We start from the raw sequence: 20,477 nt of genomic DNA, 5'->3' as shown, positions 1-20,477 counted from the left end.
ATAAGTTGCCACTGTCCCAGAGTGGGGATTAACTCACCTGAATTTTTTTTATTAAAAATATTGACACATTTGTTATACAGTTGTGCTCAAAAGTTTACATACCCGGCAGAATTTTTGCTTTCTTGGCCTTTTTTCAGAGAATATGAATGATAACACCAAACTTTTTCTCCACTCATGGTTAGTGGTTGGGTGAAGCCATTTATTGTCACTCTACTGTGTTTTCTCTTTTTTAATCATAATGACAACCCAAAACATCCAAATGACCCTGATCAAAAGTTCACATACCCCATTCCTTAATACCGTGTATTGCCCCCTCTAACATCAGTGGCAGCTTGAAGTCTTTTGTGGTAGTTGTGGATGAGGTTCTTTATTTTCTCAGATGGCAAAGCTGCCCACTCTTCTTGGCAAAAAGCCTCCAGTTCCTGTAAATTCCTGGGCTGTCTAGCATGAACTGCGTGCTTGAGATCTCCCCAGAGTGGCTCAATGATATTGAGGTCAGGAGACTGAGATGGCCACTCCAGAACCTACACTTTGTTCTGCAGTAGCCAATGACAGGGCGACTTGGTTTTGTGTTTTGGATCGTTGTCATGTTGGAACGTCCAAGTACCTCCCATGTACAGCTTCCAGGCTGATGATTGCAAATTTGCCTCTAGTATTTGCTGACAACGTGCTGCATTCATCTTTCCTTCAACTTTGACCAAGTTTTCTGTGCCTTTGTAGCTCACACATCCCCAAAACATCAGCAATCCGCCTCCGTGCTTTACTGTAGGAATGGTGTTCCTTTCATCATAGGCCTTGTTGACCTCTCTCCAAATGTAACGTTTATGGTTGTGGCCAAAAAGTTAAACTTTGGTCTCATCACTCCATATTACCTTGTTCCAGAAGTTTTGAGGCTCGTCTCTGTGCTGTTTTGCATATTGTAGGTGAGATACTTTGTGGCATTTGCGCAGTAATGGCTTTCTTCTGCGACCCGACCATGCCGCCCTTTTTTCTTCAAGTGCCTCCTTATTGTGCATCTTGAAACAGCCACACCGCTAGTTTTCAGAGAGTCCAGTATTTCAGCTGATGTTATTTGTGGGTTTTTCTTTGCATCCCGAACAATTTTCCTGGCAGTTGTGGATGACATTTTTGTTAGTCTACCTGACCGTGGTTTTCTTTTTGCAGAGCCCCTGATTTTCCATTTGTTAATCACAGTGTGAACGCTGCTGACTGGCATTATCAATTCCTTGGATATCTTTCTGTATCCCTTTCCTGTTTTATACAGTTCAACTACCTTTTCCCCTAGATCTGTTGACAATTCTTTTGCTTTCCCCATGACTCACAATCCAGAAATGTCAGTGGCTGGATGAAAGATGCAGGAGTCTGTCTGGATCCCAGAAACTCACTCAGCTTTTATGCACACACTGATTACAAGCAAACAGGTCACAGGTGAGGATGTTACCTTTAGTAGCCATTCACACCCATTTGTGTCAACTTCTGTGCATGTTATCAGGCCAAAATCACCAGGGTGTGTGAACTTTTGATCAGGGTCATTTGGATGTTTTGGGTTGTCATTACGATTTTAAAAGAGAAAACACAGTAGTTTGCCAATAAAAGACTTTACCCAACCACTAACCATGAGTGGAGAAAAAGATTTGGTGTGATCATTCATATTCTCTGAAAAAAGGCCAAGAAAGCAAAAATTCTGCCGGGGTGTGTAAACTTTTGAGCACCGCTGTATATGTGGCATCGCATATTGTGAGTGGGTCTGAGCTGTAACACCACACATATCATGTGGACCAGTATACTGATATCTCTCAGAACGGCGGTCTCCAGAGAGGGGTTCACTTTTAAGTATGCTTAGATGAGACCTGTATGCTTAGACACCAATTATCACTCTTGACACTATGATACTGTCCTTCAAATTGAACCTGTCACTTGCCATAAATGTGTTTTTTTTTTTGTTTTTTTTTAAATTTGTTGTAATTGCTGCTGTTCTCCTGAATCCGGCGATGTTTATCTTTTCTTCCTGCGCCTCTCCATTCCCGAGATATGACCCTCTCTTCCATGTAGTCTTGTTAGCCAACTAGGCATAACCCTCAAGAAAACGCCCACAAACAAGAGTACAGTCACACGCCCACTTGGCTAACTAAGTAGATTTATATAAAGGGAACATGGGGCCATATCTCAGGAACGGAGAGGCGCAGGAACAAAAGAAAAACATCGCCGGATTCAGGAGAACAGCGGCATTTACACCAGATAATAAAAAATAACATTTGTCGCTTTCTATAAATGTTATTTATCAGCTGGTCACCATTGGCAGTGGGTTTATTTGCAGTCCAGGACGGTATATGAATTACCTTGAACCCAATAACAGATGAGACCCCTCTACAACACATTTTTTGTTGCATTTCCCCTTTAAAATAATACAATCTCTTTTTTCCAGACACAGTATGGTACTGTTGGTTGTAGGAAGCTGCCATCTGCGCGTACCCCTTTAAAAGCATATGTAATGCATGTGATAATGGTATGAATTTAAAGTGACAGGCACCATTTTTAAAAAAAAAAAAAAACTAGTTTGACAATTGCTCCAAGTCATGGATATTCAGCGTTTTGCAAAACCACGATTCCAGGGAATGCTGGGAGTTGTAGTGCTACTTTTGCAATGACCTGGAGGGCCATGGCTTGGAGGCCATCCTCGGCAGTGATGTTTGATCCAGCAGGAAGCACTTTAGTTATACGCCGGCGGTTATGGTGGCGTTGCTGGTGTAGCCGGCGTCCTTCTCGTCTCCTCCTCATTTCCATGTCTCCAATCGATGCACAAACGAGCTGACTGTAATTGTACAATGGACCAAACAACCTCAAGGGAATCTGCGTCTTTCTTCTTCTTCTTCCTCCACCGTTTGGCCTCCATCTTCTCCTCTAAGTGCCTTATCTCCTTTTTTTATATTTGTTACTTTTCAATGTGGGACGGGAGGGAAACATTTTATACAACCGATTTTGGTCAATTTTGTAAACCGACTGTTATTTTCAATAAAATAAAGGTGTAGAAGCAAAAAAAACTAAACAAAAAAAACCCCAAATGATTTCTGTGAAATGTTTCTTTTTATTGAATGTCTCCTATGTAAGCCCCCCGGACCCTGGATCTTTAGGGGTGCAGAGGTGACATCTTTGTATTCTCAGATTTTTGTCTTTTGCTGGAGACGATGAAGCCACTCAGGCGCTTTTCTTTTTTTTTTTTTTCACCATTTTTATTTGTACCAGAATGAAACAAGTAACGGTTTGTTGTCCCGCAGTCGGGGGGCCGAGTTCTAGGACTGCTCAGGTTTAATGGGTCGGCTCGGATTCTCCCGCGTGTCCGTCCGTCGTCTCCCGGGCGTCGATTCTCCTGCGAAGTCACGAAAAATGGTGTCGATCAGTGTCGCACAGGGAGAATGGCTGATGGGACCACGTAACATTTATCTGCCCTCCTGCGAGATCATCAACTCTCCGCAACTGAAATACTCTGTGCTGCTGGGGGTCTCGCCCCCACATAGCTCCATCCCCTCGCTCACATGGACACTGCAGCCTAGTAGAAGATAGGTCAGTGCTCCCCTTTCCTGAAATACTCTGTGCTGCTGGGGGTCTCGCCTACTTGCCCCCCTCGTAGTATGATGCAGCCCTGTCCCGTCATCCTAGAGGAGGATAGGTCACTATTTCCCCCCTTCATGACCCAAACACCATATCCTGAAATCCTCTGTGCTGCTTTGTTAGAGGCCCTTATGAAGCCGTCCCAGTGATTTCTCAGGTTTGGCGGTGTCCTGGGATGGTGGCGGGGGCTGTGGGGGGCCGGGGTTTGGATTCTGTGTTTCCAGCGCGGGTGATTCAGTGTCCAGGAATGATCACGTTTCCCAGCCACGTGGTCCGGGAATACTGGGAGGAGGGGAGCGATCCCACCCCGGCCCTGTGATCCGTACATGCTACATGGACACCTACTGCTTTATAAGGCCTGATCATATCCCAATGAGGTTATCATTTACAATCCCAGCACCTCCGCTGGCTGTCAGTGAATGGAAACGTTATCCGGACCCCCGACGCCTTCATTTTGCACCGCTGAGAGTCTGCAGCAAATGTTTCCCACAGTGGGACAAACAAGGACTCAGCTGATACATTGTAGCAAAATGAAGCATCCAGAAGTATTGTCTAGACTGGATGTAACTGTAACAAACCTTCAGCTGTAACACGAGTATTCGTTCTGTGCAGCTTTTCTACCTCCTAGATGCAAAGTTTGCTTCTGTACACAGTAAGCGGAGATATTGGAAAAAAAAATCGCTTTAATTTCCTAGACCTCCCATTATCTGTGTCTTCACTGGGTGCCAACTTATGAAGATATTCCTCACTTAAAGCATATGGACTCCTCTGGGAACTTTACTTAAATGCATGCGTCCAAATTCATGACTTCCAAAATTTTCATTTTGCTTCATTACACATTTCTGGCTGCGGAATGAGTTAACAGAGAATCCCTCAGTGAGCTCCTTCTGAGAGAGAGTTTGTGAGGTTGAGCTGAGCTTTGTCACTCTTGTCTGTGTCTTCCTGAGCTCGTCTGTGCCGATTTTATGACCACATCAAATATCGCCTCTGCTTTCAGCTACGCGAGGCCCAGAAAAAGTCACATTACAACCTCCCTGTCCAATGCAGCAGTTAATAAAGGAGCTCACTGATGGAGGCTCAGTTAACTCATTCTGCAGCCAGCAATGTGCAGGGAAATAAAGAGTCTGTTAAAGTCAATGGTGCAAAATGTTCAATGAAATCCAAATGCAAAAAATTATTTTTAGTCTAAAATGCATACATTGAAGTAAGTACAGTGCAGACCAAAAGTTTGGACACACCTTCTCATTTAAAGAGTTTTCTGTATTTTCATGACTATGAAAGTTGTACATTCACACTGAAGGCATCAAAACTATGAATTAACACATGTGGAATTATATACTTAACAAAAAAGTGTGAAACAACTGAAATGATGTCTTATATTCTAGGTTCTTCAAAGTAGCCACCTTTTGCTTTGATGACTGCTTTGCACACTCTTGGCATTCTCTTGATGAGCTTCAAGAGGTAGTCACCGGGAATGGTCTTCCAACAATCTTGAAGGAGTTCCCAGAGATGCTTAGCACTTGTTGGCCCTTTTGCCTTCACTCTGCGGTCCAGCTCACCCCAAACCAGCTCGATTGGGTTCAGGCCTGGTGACTGTGGAGGCCAGGTCATCTGGCGTAGCACCCCATCACTCTCCTTCTTGGTCAAATAGCCCTTACACAGCCTGGAGGTGTGTTTGGGGTCATTGTCCTGCTGAAAAATAAATGCTGGTCCAACTAAACGCAAACCGGATGGAATAGCATGCCGCTGCAAGATGCTGTGGTAGCCATGCTGGTTCAGTATGCCTTCAATTTTGGATAAATCCCCAACAGTGTCACCAGCAATGCCCCCCACACCATCACACCTCCTCCTCCATGCTTCACGGTGGGAACCAGGCATGTAGAGTCCATCCGTTCACCTTTTCTGTGTCACACAAAGACACGGTGGTTGGAACCAAAGATCTCAAATTTGGACTCATCAGACCAAAGCACAGATTTCCACTGGTCTAATGTCCATTCCTTGTGTTCTTTAGCCCAAACAAGTCTCTTCTGCTTGTTGCCTGTCCTTAGCAGTGGTTTCCTAGCAGCTATTTTACCATGAAGGCCTGCTGCACAAAGTCTCCTCTTAACAGTTGTTGTAGAGATGTGTCTGCTGCTAGAACTCTGTGTGGCATTGACCTGGTCTCTAATCTGAGCTGCTGTTAACCTGCGATTTCTGAGGCTGGTGACTCGGATAAACTTATCCTCAGAAGCAGAGGTGACTCTTGGTATTTCCTTTCCTGTGGCGGTCCTCATGTGAGCCAGTTTCTTTGCAGCGCTTGATGTTTTTTTCCACTACACTTGGGGACACTTTCAAAGTTTTCCTGACTTTTCAGACTGACTGACCTTAATTTCTTAAAGTAATGATGGCCACTCGTTTTTCTTTACTTAGCTGCTTTTTTCTTGCCATAATACAAATGCTAACAGTCTATTCAGTAGGACTATCAGCTGTGTATCCACCAGACTTCTGCACAACACAACTGATGGCCCCAACCCCATTTATAAGGCAACAAATCCCACTTATTACACCTGACAGGGCACACCTGTGAAGTGAAAACCATTCCCGGTGACTACCTCTTGAAGCTCATCAAGAGAATGCCAAGAGTGTTCAAAGCAGTCATCAAAGCAAAAGGTGGCTACTTTGAAGAACCTAGAATATAAGACATAATTTCAGTTGTTTCACACTTTTTTGTTGAGTATATAAATCCACATGTGTTAATTCATAGTTTTGATGCCTTCAGAGTGAATGTACAATTTTCATAGTCATGAAAATACAGAAAATGAAAAGGTGTGTCCAAACTTTTGGTCTGTACTATATATATATATATATATATATATATATATATATATATATATATATATATATATATATATATATATTATTCATTACAGCAATGTCTCTATGAGTCCAGTAGAACATATATATTTTTTTCTGATGGATTCGGAAGGTGCATTAGACCCCTTAGCTTTCCATAGGGGCCATATTCTGGTTTTTGGACATTGTTCTCACTGTTCTGGGTGTAGTGTTGTACACAGATGTAGTTCTACATCCATCCACTAGGGGGAGGTGACGAGAAGCCAGAAACCAGAAAAACAGCCAATCAGCCAATACCCTGAAAAGTCTGATAATCTGTGATTTGATAATCCAGAAAGTCTGATAATCTGTGATTTGATAATCCAGAAAGTCTGATTATCTGTCATCCAGTATCCTAGAAAATCTGATAATCTGGTCCCCAAAACAGAGGAAATCTTCTAGTCCGCAACAGAGACTCTGAAAAACTGAACATCCAGAACCTGATAACTCAGAAAATCTAATACACTGACACCTAATAGCCTTAAAATCTGATAATCCGGCCCCTGGTAATCCAGAGAGCCTTATAAACTGGCACCCAGTACCCAGAAAGTTTCCTAATTTAACATTAATAGCAAGAAAATCTGATAATCCAGCACCCGAGACCAAGAATGTCTGATAATCCAGCACCCGAGACCAAGAATGTCTGATAATCCAGCACCTAACACTTGGAAAGTCTGATAATCCGACACCCAATAACCCATAAAGCTTGATAATGCTCAACCTGATAATTCAGAAAATTTGATAACCCATTTACACGGAAAATTCTGATAATCTGGCATCTGTCCTAGAGCTGCATGAGTTTTACCTACTTGTCACTGTCCGATAATCCAGAATATTGGATACTCTGTCACGTGACGTGTGCCGTGTGCTCAGAGCTGCTCTCTGATTCGCCGTCCTCTTACCCCGGCTCTCTGTCGCCCTCTTGTGGCTGCAGGTGTTTCTCCAATGTCTTCAGCACCTCGCAGGGATACTGATGCTGGTGAGCCTTCATGTAGTTGAGGACGTACAGGTCTGCATCCGTGATGACGAAGCGGTGGCTGAAAACTAGAGGAATGGCGTCGTGTTAACAATGTCTATTTTTCCTGTTGCCACCACTAGGGCGGCGCTGTGTACACACATCTCCTATTTAAACCAGTTGTACATACATCGCCACCTAGTGGCAGCCCCTGATTAGTGGAGGTCTCGGGGTCAGACCACCTCACCTTCAATGACGGAGCCAATAGTGAAGTCGGCGGGGCCGTAGTAGACGGGGTCGTTCATGGAGGAGCCCGGTTTGGGAATTCTGCTCTTTTCTAAGAATTTCCCTCCGATGATTCCCGAGTTGCGGATCTGGGGCTCGAAAATACTGACGGTGTCGTCGGAGAGGAAGTAGGACAGGATGAAGCGTCGCCCGCTGTGTTCAGGGTTCATCGAGTCCTAGGGAGGCATAGAGGGGCATTAGGTGGGTGGTCCGGGTCGCCCGCCCCTGTGGAAAGTACAGGATTGTGAGCGTACCAGAGTGACGGCGTATCTCAGGACGTTGTGGTCGTTCTCCAGCATCTTGATCACGTCCTTCTTGGGCGGTTTGGGCACCAGGGTGAGACAGTTCTGGAGAGAGTCTTCCAGCAGACCGTAGCCATTGTAAGGGGGGATCTCCTGGGGGGAGACAGAGACAAGTCACTACTTGTATCCCCCCCTAGCGGCGCCCTCCTGGGGTCTCGCCGTACATCTACCTGTCTCGCTTCTTCCTCTGGTGGCTTCTTGACGTCGACAGGTGTCACGTCCGGGATTCCCAGGTTCTGCTGGTAGAAGTCTCGGGTGTAGGCGTCGCAGTCGTACAAAAAGAACTTCCGCCCCATGATGGTGATGTGACTGCCCACCATGAAATCCCGGGGGGAATACCACTCCGTCACCTCCTTGTCTGAGATTTCCAGGACACATTTTGGAAAAGTATCTGTGGGGGAAAAAAAAAGGATGAAACATGAAAGGCAAAAATTTGTGCGGAGCCCCGAGGATTTGCCAACTCTTCCCGGAGTCCAGGACGTCTCCACACTTCCTAGAAGCTTCCGGTATGAGCGAGAACTTAGCACCCAGAGGGTCTCTCACCTCTGAGATCCTTCACAGATTTCGGAAGGTGCTGCCGCTTCATTAAAACGGGGAAGGGATCCCTCCCGTCGTTTCTTTCGTGGACTTCCCGGACCTCCACGGTGTCATCCATGAGGTAATAGTGTATGATGACCGGCCGCGTCTCTCCGAACATGCTGCCAGAGTCGTCCCAGAGAGAGAAAAAGCGCAGGACCTGGGAAGGAAGCGGTGTACGGAGATAAACTTATCCCAGCTGATGGGTTGCTACAATTGCATCTAGTCAGCAGGGGTTGTTGAAAGCTTTAAAAAATTGCAAAAATGGTCCCATGGTGGTGCAAAAAGGCAAAAAAAACCCACAAAAACTGCTAGTGTCCCCCACCGGACTCCTGGCTTTCTATGTCAGCGCTGCAGTACGAAGGAGCGGTGGAGGCCCGATCAGTGAGTATAGGGTTTTTTTTTATCATTTTTGCACCATCATGGGCAAAGTTTTTTTTAGAGGTGGACAACCCATTTAAAGGGGAGACCTTTTATGGCTGAAACGGTCCATGCATCGATCCCCATAGGAACCATCAGGGGGCGGCTGAGCTATTTCTGTAACCCCCAGAGAAATTATTGGGAGTTGAAATTATTTCACTTTTTCCAAGTTAAAAAATATTTTAAAAAAATAATTTAAAAAAATTATATATTTTTTTTATTTTAAAAACATTTGGTGTCTTCAGGTTCACAGAAGTCCGATCTATGAAAATATTTCATTATTTAATGACGGAATAATTAAATTAAAAAAAATTTACGAGTCATAGAAAATGTTGACACAAACCAAAACCTTTTACAGAACTCAATAAATGATGGAATTTGTATATTTTTATCCCATTTTTCAATGCATTACATGGTAAAACGGATGGTGTAATTCAAATCCTCAACTCGTCCCGAAAAAAACAAGCCCTCACTCACCTATGTTGATAAAAAAAAAAAAGTTACAGATCTTGGAAGAAGGGGAGGGAAAAACAGGCAAAAAAAAAATCTGGCCGTGGTGGGAAGGGTCTGCAATAAGCTCCTGAGCTCCCCCTAGTGGTGGCTACAGGCAGCGACGGATTATCAGTTCAGGACCATGTTGGTCACTTTTACGTCCGATTTACGCTGAATTTTAGGACTGTTCCTGTCTTTATAATGACTGATACCTTGCGGTCCATAGTCAGGAATTGCTTCAGTTTGTCAAAGTCGGGCGGCGTGGTGAAGGTGCGGTCCGGATCCCTGCGGAGCTCAGTGTAGGGATCAGTAGGGATTAGATCTGGCGGGTTCAGTTCGATGCCCTCGCTCTCTAGGAAATCCTGTGTAAGAAGACGACACTTTACAGCACTGGATACATATGGAAAAAGTTACAGAAAAAGTTTCAGAAAAAGTTTGTGCAACTTGTTTCCCCAAGTTTTGCCTCTTGTGGCTCCTCACCTGTGTGAACTTGTCGCAGCTGACGAGGCGGAGGGTCCGGCCGTACAGGGTGAGGTTGATGCTCACGTTGAGATCCTTCCAGTGGTAGTGATCCCCGTGATCATTTTTAGGGTGTCTCTGCCGCTTCATAAGTGTGCCTTGGGGTATCCCGGAGTTCTCCACCGGGGGCTCCACCACTGAGATGGTGTCGTCCTCCAGGTAGTAGTAGACGCTCACTCTCCGCACCCGCCACACTTCGTCTTGGGAGATGGGCACGGCTTCTTTAAAGTAACCCTCAAACCGTAAAACCTAAAGGGACGCAGATGTCAGTGACATGGACGCCGGCCCGATTTATTCCCTCCTGATTTACCTTCTTGTCGAACGCCACGTACACCGGGGTGAAGCTGGACGGCGGCGCCTGCGTCACTCGCCCGTAGGTCAGGGTGGGTCTCTTGTTGGCGAGTTCGTCTAGTTCCGCCTGTGACAGCTGGTTCACTGTGACCGGCTCCCTGCCGACCCCGACCGTGGGAAGCACCGGGCGACTGTAGCCATTACGGTACGTCAGCGTCTGAGAGCGGTGGAATAGGGATTTCTGGGAAAGGAAAAACGAGCATAATGTTATATATGGCACGCTGGGCTGTGTGCATACTGTGTATATACTGTGTATAGCACTATGTATCATACAGTATTACATATAGTACACTGGGTGCGGTATTATATATGAAACGCTGGGCTATACTGTGTATAGCGCTATATATCATACAGTATTACATATAGTACACTGGATGTGGTATTATATTTAAAACGCTGGGCTATACTGTGTATATACTGTGTATAGCGCTATATATGGTGCGGTATTACATATAGTACACTGGGTGCGGTATTATATATGAAACGCTGGGCTGTACTGTGTACATACTGTGTATAGCGCTATATATGGTGCGGTATTACATATAGTACACTGGGTGCGGTATTATATATGAAACGCTGGGATGTACTGTGTACATACTGTGTATAGCGCTATATATGGTGGGGTATTATATATGGCATATTGGACAATACTCTGTACTCCTCCTTCTAGACTTGTCCTCTGCTTTTGACACAGTTGACCACTGTCTCCTACTACAGATCCTCTCCTCCTTTGGCATCAAAGACCTCGCCCTTTCCTGGATCTCCTTGTACCTTTCCAACCGCACATTCAGCGTCTCCCACTCCCACACTACCTCCTCATCCCACCCTCTCTCTGTTGGAGTCCCCCAAGGCTCTGTCCTAGGACCCCTACTCTTCTCAACCTACACACTTGGCCTGGGACAACTCATAAAATCCCATGGCTTCCAGTACCACCTCTATGTTGATGACACTCAGATCTACCTTTCTGGCCCAGACGTCACCTCTCTGCTGTACAGAATCCCGGGGTGTCTATCAGCCATATCCTCCTTCTTCTCCTCTCGCTTCCTCAAACTCAATGTGGACAAATCTGAACTCATCATCTTTCATCCATCCCACAGATCTTCCTTACCTGATCTATCTATCACAATTGACGACATCACGTTTTCCCCTGTACCGGAAGTCCGCTGTTGTGAATTTGGTTTCTGGGCTCCCCCGGTGGTCACTGGTGGTACTGAACTTGTGTGCTTCATCTCCTCTGTTCACCTGTTTCCATCAGGATGTGGGAGTTTCTATTTAGCCTTGCTCCTCAGTCATTTCTATGCCGGCCAACAATGTTACCAGAAGCCTTTCTGTTGCATGTTCCTGCTCCTAGACTACTATCAGCTAAGTTGGACTTGTAGTCCTAAGATTGTTTTGCATTTTTGTTCCAGTTCTCTGTGTTTGAATATTTCTGAGGCTGGAAGCTCTTGTGAGCTGAAATTGCCACTCTGGTGTCATGAGTTGATATTAGAGTCTTAAAGTAATTTCAGGATGGTGTTTTGAAAGGGTTTTCAGCTGACTGTGAAGTTCCCTTTTCTGTCTTCCTACTATCTAGTAAGCGGACCTCAATTTGCTAAACCTATCTTCATACTTCGTATGTCAATTTCCTCTGAAATCACCGACAATATATGTGGGGGCTACTGTCTGCCTTTTGGGGAAAATTTCTCTAGAGGTAAGCCAGGTCTGTATTTTCCTCTGCTAGGGTCAGTCAGTCCTCCGGCTGGCGCTGGGCGTCTAGGGATAAAACGTAGGCACGCTACCCGGCCACTGTTATTTGTGCGGTAGGTTTAGCTCACAGTCAGCTCGAGTTCCCATCTTCCAAGAGCTAGTCCTTTTGTATGCTTTACTACGGTCTCTTGCCATTGAGAACCATGACAGTCCGCTGCCTCAGAGTAACCTTTGACTCTGCCCCGTCCTTCAAACCGCACATCCAAGCTCTCTTCACCTCCTGTCACCTCCAGCTCAAAAATATCTCCAGAATCCATCCCTTCCTCAACCCTCAATCTAATGCTTGTGTATGCCCTCATCATCTCCCGCCTTGACTACTGCAACATCCTTTTCTGCGGCCTCCCTGCTAACACCCTTGCACCTCTCCAGTCCATCCTTAACTCTGCTGCCTGACTAATCCATCTCTCTCCTCACTACTCCTCCGCTTCTCCCCTCTGCAAATCTCTTCACTGGCTCCCATTCCCTCAGCGTATTCAGTTCAAATTACTAATACTGACCTACAAAGCCATCTACAACCTGTCTCCTCCATATATCTCTGACCTAATCTCCCGATATCTTCCCTCACGTGATCTCCGGTCCTCCCAAGACCTCCTTCTCTCCTCCACTCTTATTCGCTCCTCATCCAACCACCTCCAAGACTTCTCCTGAATATCCCCCATCCTCTGGAATTCTGTGCCCCAACACGTCCGACTATCAACCACAGTCGGATCCTTCAGACGGAACCTGAAAACCCATCTCTTCAGGAAAGCCTACAGCCTACACTGACCCCGCAAACTCCTCACCACTACCAGAGCTACCGCCTCATCAACACTGGAGCTGCTGCAACCCTCAACCTACTGTCTCCTTCCCCACCGTCCAGTAGAATGTAAGCCGGTAAGGGCAGGGTGCTCGCCCCTCTGTATCACTCTGTCATTGTTACTTTACTGTGATATCTGTAACTTGTATGTAACCACTCCTCATGTACAGCACCATGGTGCTATATAAATAAATAATAATACTGTGCATAGCACTATATATGGTGCGGTATTACATATAGTACACTGGGTGCGGTATTATATATGGCACACTGGGCTATACTGTGTATACAGTACAGACCAAAAGTTTGCACACACCTTCTCATTTAAAGATTTTTCTGTATTTTCATGACTATGAAAATTATACATTCACACTGAAGGCATCAAAACTATGAATTACCACATGTGGAATTATATATGAGTCGCCCCGCCAGGGCCGTGGGGTACTCGGTACCGGGTCCTGCGGTTCACAGGGGGATGTCACGGTGGCTGTGACCCGGTCCGTGGCCCTAGGAGCCCATGTATAGAGTTTATGTTCGTGATGCCACCTGTGGTATTCGGTCAGTAGGGACCGATGCTGCTTTAAGGGGTCCTCTGGGGTGATGTTATGGCAGCTAGATGGTATACCTTCCCACAGGTGAAGTATATCCCCAGGGCTCGCGGTGTGTAGATGGTGAGAGGCGCAGAGAAGAACGAGGACACAGGATTGCAGTGTATTTACCTTGTTTACTGTTGGTTTCAGCAGCCACAGTCCAGGGCACCAGATCACAGGGCAGGCAGAGAAGTCCGGGCAGTCCAGAGACAAGCAACTTCCCCTGGGAAAGTCAGGTGGGAGCCTACCACTCTGCGCTTTCTGTCTCTAAGTCCCTGCTGCCACTAAGTGTCTCTGCAAGGTAGTTGTTCGTTCTCCTGTTCTGGGGCAGGTACCTGTATGGCAGGCAGCTCGAGCGGTGATTGTTGGTGTCCTCTAGCTGCGACTCCAGGCTCCTGAGTGCTGCTGTGCCACAGGTAATTATGGGCAACGTCACTGTAGTACAATGCCCTCCGGTTTTGCTCCGTGTGTTGTAATCCACGTAAGCCTCGGGCTCCCGGTACCCGGATACTTGCGCTATCACTCTTCAGAGGCCTGCTCGTGGCCTCCTGGAGCTCTCACTTTCCTCTGTGCTCCACTCCTGTCTGTCCTCGCACACAGACTCCTACTACCAACTGAGCTGTCTACGCCTCCAAACCAGGTTCTTTATTCAGGGAAGCTGCCCTAAAACAGGGCTTGGAGCTCCCCTTCCTGGCCTGGAAGTTGAAGGTGTTGTGCTTGTGTAAACCTACCAAAGGAAACCTCACTTGTCTCCAGACATCGCACTATCCTCCCTGTGAGGAAGACAGCACTACTGTGGTACCCGGACTCCTGGGGTGCCACATATACTTAACAAAAAAGTGTGAAACAACTGAAATGATGTCTTATATTCTAGGTTCTTCAGAGTAGCCACCTTTTGCTTTGATGACTGCTTTGCACACTTTTGGCATTCTCTTGATGAGCTTCAAGAGGTAGTCACCGGGAATGGTTTTCACTTCACAGGTGTGCCCTGTCAGGTTTAATAAGTGGGATTTCTTGCCATATAAATGGGGTTGGGACCATCAGTTGTGTTGTGCAGAAGTCTGGTGGATACACAGCTGATAGTCCTACTGAATAGACTGTTAGGATTTGTATTATGGCAAGAAAAAAGCAGCTAAGTAAAGAATAACGAGTGGCCATCAGTACTTCAGTCAGTCCGAAAAATTGGGAAAACTTTGAAAGTGACCCCAAGAAACTGGCTCACATGAGGACCGCCCCAGGAAAGGAAGACCAAGAGTCACCTCTGCTTCTGAGGATAAGTTTATCTGAGTCACCAGCCTCAGAAATCGCAGGTTAACAGCAGCTCAGATTAGAGACCAGGTCAATGCCACACAGAGTTCTAGCGGCAGACACATCTCTATAGCAACTGTTAAAGGGAACGTGCCGCATTTTATTTTTTGTATTAAAATAATTGTTTATATAAACAATTATTTTTCATACAAATATCCTTTTTTTAACTTTAACATTTTTTTTATTATTAATTTGTTTTTCAGCAACTGGGCGCCGCCATTTTGCTTTGCAGGAGTGTAAGTGTAGCTGCACGACACTTACACTCTGCAAATACGGCAGCCCTGGGCATAGAGATCTGCAGTCGGTGTCCGACTGTATAGTTTACATTGAGCAGCTCCCTGCTGTGATGTGGCCACGCCCCCTGAGCCGTCCACACCACAGCAGAGGCAGGAGATCGGCGCCATCTTCCTGGAGCTCACACTGCATCTGTGAGCTTCAGCTTCCCAGTATAAGCACAGGAGCCCTGCGGTTATAGGAGGAGGAGAAGGAGAAGACCAAGGACGGGAGGGAGAAAGGACTCAGCAGCGGAGCAGTGAAGTAAGTATCAGTGGGGAGGGGGAGAGGGAATCTAATCCTATCCTTTGTGGTGCTGACTCTGAGCAGTTATCTCCTCCCATGTGTGTTATTGTGCTGAGCTGTGTATCTAATCCTCTCCTGTGTGATACTGACTGCTGAGCCGTGCATCTAATCCTCTCCTGTGTGATACTGACTGCTGAGCCGTGCATCTAATCCTCTCCTGTGTGATACTTTGCTGAGCTGTGTATCTAATCCTATCCTGTGTGATACTGTCTGCTGAGCTATGTATCTAATCCTCTCCTGTGTGATACTGTCTGCTGAGCCATGCATCTAATCCTCTCCTGTGTGATACTGACTGCTGAGCCGTGTATCTAATCCTATCCTGTGTGATACTGACTGCTGAGCCGTGTATCTAATCCTATCCTGTGTGATACTGACTGCTGAGCCGTGTATCTAATCCTATCCTGTGTGATACTGACTGCTGAGCTGTGTATCTAATCCTATCCTGTGTGATGCTGACTGCTGAGCCGTGTATCTAATCCTGTCCTGTGTGATACTGACTGCTGAGCTGTGTATCTAATCCTATCCTGTGTGATACTGTCTGCTGAGCCGTGTATCTAATCCTCTCCTGTGTGATACTGACTGCTGAGCCGTGTATCTAATCCTCTCCTGTGTGATACTGACTGCTGAGCCGTGTATCTAATCCTCTCCTGTGTGATACTGACTGCTGAGCCGTGCATCTAATCCTATCCTGTGTGATACTGTCTGCTGAGCTGTGTATCTAATCCTCTCCTGTGTGATACTGTCTGCTGAGCCGTGTATCTAATCCTCTCCTGTGTGATACTGACTGCTGAGCCGTGCATCTAATCCTCTCCTGTGTGATACTGTCTGCTGAGCCGTGTATCTAATCCTATCCTGTGTGATACTGTCTGCTGAGCCGTGTATCTAATCCTCTCCTGTGTGATACTGACTGCTGAGCGTGTATCTAATCCTATCCTGTGTGATACTGACTGCTGAGCCTTGTATCTAATCCTCTCCTGTGTGATACTGACTGCTGAGCCGTGTATCTAATCCTCTCCTGTGTGATACTGACTGCTGAGCCGTGTATCTAATCCTCTCCTGTGTGATACTGACTGCTGAGCCGTGTATCTAATCCTATCCTGTGTGATACTGTCTGCTGAGCCGTGTATCTAATCCTCTCCTGTGTGATCCTGACTGCTGAGCCGTGTATCTAATCCTATCCTGTGTGATACTGTCTGCTGAACTGTGTATCTAATCCTATCCTGTGTGATACTGTCTGCTGAGCCGTGTATCTAATCCTATCCCGTGTGATACTGTCTGCTGAGCCGTGTATCTAATCCTCTCCTGTGTGATACTGTCTGCTGAGCCGTGTATCTAATCCTCTCCTGTGTGATACTGACTGCTGAGCGTGTATCTAATCCTATCCTGTGTGATACTGACTGCTGAGCCGTGTATCTAATCCTCTCCTGTGTGATACTGTCTGCTGAGCCGTGTATCTAATCCTCTCCTGTGTGATACTGACTGCTGAGCGTGTATCTAATCCTATCCTGTGTGATACTGACTGCTGAGCCTTGTATCTAATCCTCTCCTGTGTGATACTGACTGCTGAGCCGTGTATCTAATCCTATCCTGTGTGATACTGACTGCTGAACCGTGTATCTAATCCTCTCCTGTGTGATACTGACTGCTGAGCCGTGTATCTAATCCTATCCTGTGTGATACTGACTGCTGAGCCGTGTATCTAATCCTATCCCGTGTGATACTGTCTGCTGAGCCGTGTATCTAATCCTATCCTGTGTGATACTGACTGCTGAGCGTGTATCTAATCCTATCCTGTGTGATACTGTCTGCTGAGCCGTGTATCTAATCCTATCCTGTGTGATACTGACTGCTGAGCCGTGTATCTAATCCTCTCATGTGTGATACTGTCTGCTGAGCTGTGTATCTAATCCTATCCTATATATATCACACAGGATGTGGTATTATATAAGGATGCGGTATTATATATATATTACACAGGATGCAGTATTATATAGATCACACAGGATGCGGTATTATATCCAGCACAGTGGATGCGGTATTATATATATTACACAGGATGCGGTATTATATAAGGCACGGTGGATGCGGTATTATATATCACACAGGATGCTGTATTATAATATACGGCACAGTGGGTGCGGTATTATATAGATCACACAGGATGCGGTATTATATCCGGCACGGTGGATGCGGTATTATATATATTACACAGGATGCGGTATTATGTAAGGCACGGTGGATGCGGTATTATATATATTACACAGGATGCGGTATTATATAAGGCACGGTGGATGCGGTATTATATATATTACACAGGATGCGGTATTATATAAGGCACGGTGGATGCGGTATTATATATATTACACAGGATGCGGTATTATATAGATCACACAGGATGCGGTATTATATCCAGCACAGTGGATGCGGTATTATATATCACACAGAATGCTGTATTATAATATACGGCACAGTGGGTGCGGTATTATATAGATCACACAGGATGCGGTATTATATCCGGCACGGTGGATGCGGTATTATATATATTACACAGGATGCGGTATTATATAAGGCACGGTGGATGCGGTATTATATATATTACACAGGATGCGGTATTATATAAAGCACGGTGGATGCGGTATTATATATATTACACAGGATGCGATATTATATAGATCACACAGGATGCGGTATTATATCCGGCACAGTGGATGCGGTATTATATATCACACAGGATGCTGTATTATAATATACGGCACAGTGGATGCGGTATTATATAGATCACACAGGATGCGGTATTATATCCGGCACGGTGGATGCGGTATTATATATATTACACAGGATGCGGTATTATATAAGGCACGGTGGATGCGGTATTATATATATTACACAGGATGCGGTATTATATAAGGCACGGTGGATGCGGTATTATATATATTACACAGGATGCGGTATTATATAGATCACACAGGATGCGGTATTATATCCGGCACAGTGGATGCGGTATTATATATCACACAGGATGCTGTATTATAATATACGGCACAGTGGATGCGGTATTATATAGATCACACAGGATGCGGTATTATATCCGGCACGGTGGATGCGGTATTATATATATTACACAGGATGCGGTATTATATAAGGCACGGTGGATGCGGTATTATATATATTACACAGGATGCGGTATTATATAGATCACACAGGATGCGGTATTATATCCGGCACGGTGGATGCGGTATTATATAGATCACACAGGATGCGGTATTATAATATACGGCACAGTGGATGCGGTATTATATAGATCACACAGGATGCGGTATTATATCCGGCACGGTGGAGGCGGTATTATATATATTACACAGGATGCGGTATTATATAAGGCACGGTGGATGCGGTATTATATATATTACACAGGATGCGGTATTATATAGATCACACAGGATGCGGTATTATATCCGGCACGGTGGATGCGGTATTATATAGATCACACAGGATGCGGTATTATAATATACGGCACGGTGGATGCGGTATTATATAGATCACACAGTGGATGCGGTATTATATATATCACACAGGATGCGGTATTATATATCACATAAGGTGCGGTATTATATATATCACACAGGGTGCGGTATTATATCATCCAGTCCAGTACACGGCGCACATCTCCGGACACTATAGCGCTGGCGCTGCCCCACACTGATCGCTCTCCCCACACACAGTGCCGATCGGTTCGGGCAGTCGCAGCATGGCGGCACACACGATTAACCCTTTATTAGCCATAAATAATAAACCGCCCCGGTACCGACAGCACCATTAATAAATGCCGCTCACGGAGCCGCAGCACAAGAGACGCCACAGAGCCTGAATTATTATTATCGGTGCCGCCATCTCCACTTACGGTGGGGTCCCGGTAGCTGTTCCCGGGCAGGAGCGGCAGCCCGTGCACCGGCTGAGAGGACATGATCCGCTGCCTCCTGGACGTCTCTTTCCTTGCACTCTATGGGCCCGGCTGTCTCTCTGCAGCTTGTGCTGTCTCCAGGCAACGGTCAGCCATGACTCTGGTCTCCATGGTAACAGTACACAGGAGGCGGCCATGCTGCCTGGTCACCTGACTACATAGTACAGCGCACAGTGTGCAGCGGGGCAGGGTCTCACCCGGAGCCCTGGGGGCCACATAAGAAGACCAGTACTAGTAATACTCCATGATCTTCCAGTTACACCCAGCTTTCCCCAGCCCCCAAATGATAAAATGTCTGTTTATGCACTGAAATACCCTTCACTACATAACTAAACACACAGCTTTCCCAGCGCACTGAAAGGCAAAATGTCGCTTTTCACACCCCATGTTCTATAACTAGGCAAAAAGGCCATTCAGAATATCCAACTTTCCTGCAGCCCTGAACGGCAAATCCATCTAGATATGCACTTATATGTCCATAATACCCAGCTTTCCGCGAGTTCTGAATGGTAAATCTATACATTAATGCAGTATTACTGTTTTTATTCAGGAGACTCAGCTTTCCCAGAGTCCTGAATTACAAAATGTCTGTTTATACACTGATATATCCATCACTGCATAACTAGACAGAATCAACATTAGAAGACACACAGCTTTCCCAGAGGACTGAATGGAAAACGGTTGCTAAACATAATGTATAACTATGTAGAATTTCCATTCAGAATATCCAACTTTTCTATAGCCCTGAACGGCAGTTCGGTCTAGTTAGGCCATGATACATCCATGACACCCAGCTTTCCTCCAGTCCTGAATGGTAAATCTATATATTTATGCAGTAATGCTATGGTGTTTTTTTTTATTCAGGAGACCCAGCTTTCCTAGAGCCCCGGATGACAGAATGTCTATTTATGCACTGAGATATCCATCATTGCATAACATTGTAGACACACAGCTTTCCTAGAGGACTGAATGGAAAAATATGCACACCAGAAATCTGTCTAGTTATGCAGGAAGTCCCAGCTACCCATGCGTTATAGTGTGTATATTATTATATATTATGCCTTATATTTATCCATGACACCCAGCTTTCCTAGAGACCTGAACGGTAAACAGTCTA

General features: G+C 45.6%; 1 protein-coding gene across 1 annotated transcript; it reads right to left on the bottom strand.

The window, feature by feature from the left end:
* Nucleotides 1-3,078: 3,078 nt before the first annotated feature.
* Nucleotides 3,079-19,453, bottom strand: EFHC1 (EF-hand domain containing 1). The gene is made up of 10 exons (XM_077291688.1): nt 19,301-19,453; nt 10,340-10,561; nt 9,991-10,278; nt 9,723-9,872; nt 8,566-8,758; nt 8,193-8,413; nt 7,975-8,115; nt 7,683-7,896; nt 7,383-7,524; nt 3,079-3,367 (listed from the first exon to the last, which is right to left on the bottom strand). Exons 1-10 carry the CDS (start codon nt 19,361-19,363, stop codon nt 3,307-3,309), a joined length of 1,695 nt encoding a protein of 564 aa, XP_077147803.1. The 5' UTR covers nt 19,364-19,453; the 3' UTR covers nt 3,079-3,306.
* Between the last annotated feature and the right edge of the window lie 1,024 nt (nt 19,454-20,477).

This window comes from Ranitomeya variabilis, chromosome 2 (assembly GCF_051348905.1).
Source record: "Ranitomeya variabilis isolate aRanVar5 chromosome 2, aRanVar5.hap1, whole genome shotgun sequence".
Taxonomy (NCBI): domain Eukaryota; kingdom Metazoa; phylum Chordata; class Amphibia; order Anura; family Dendrobatidae; genus Ranitomeya; species Ranitomeya variabilis.
Note: the sequence above shows the minus strand (reverse complement) of the source record. Positions and strands in the feature narration are given on the sequence as shown.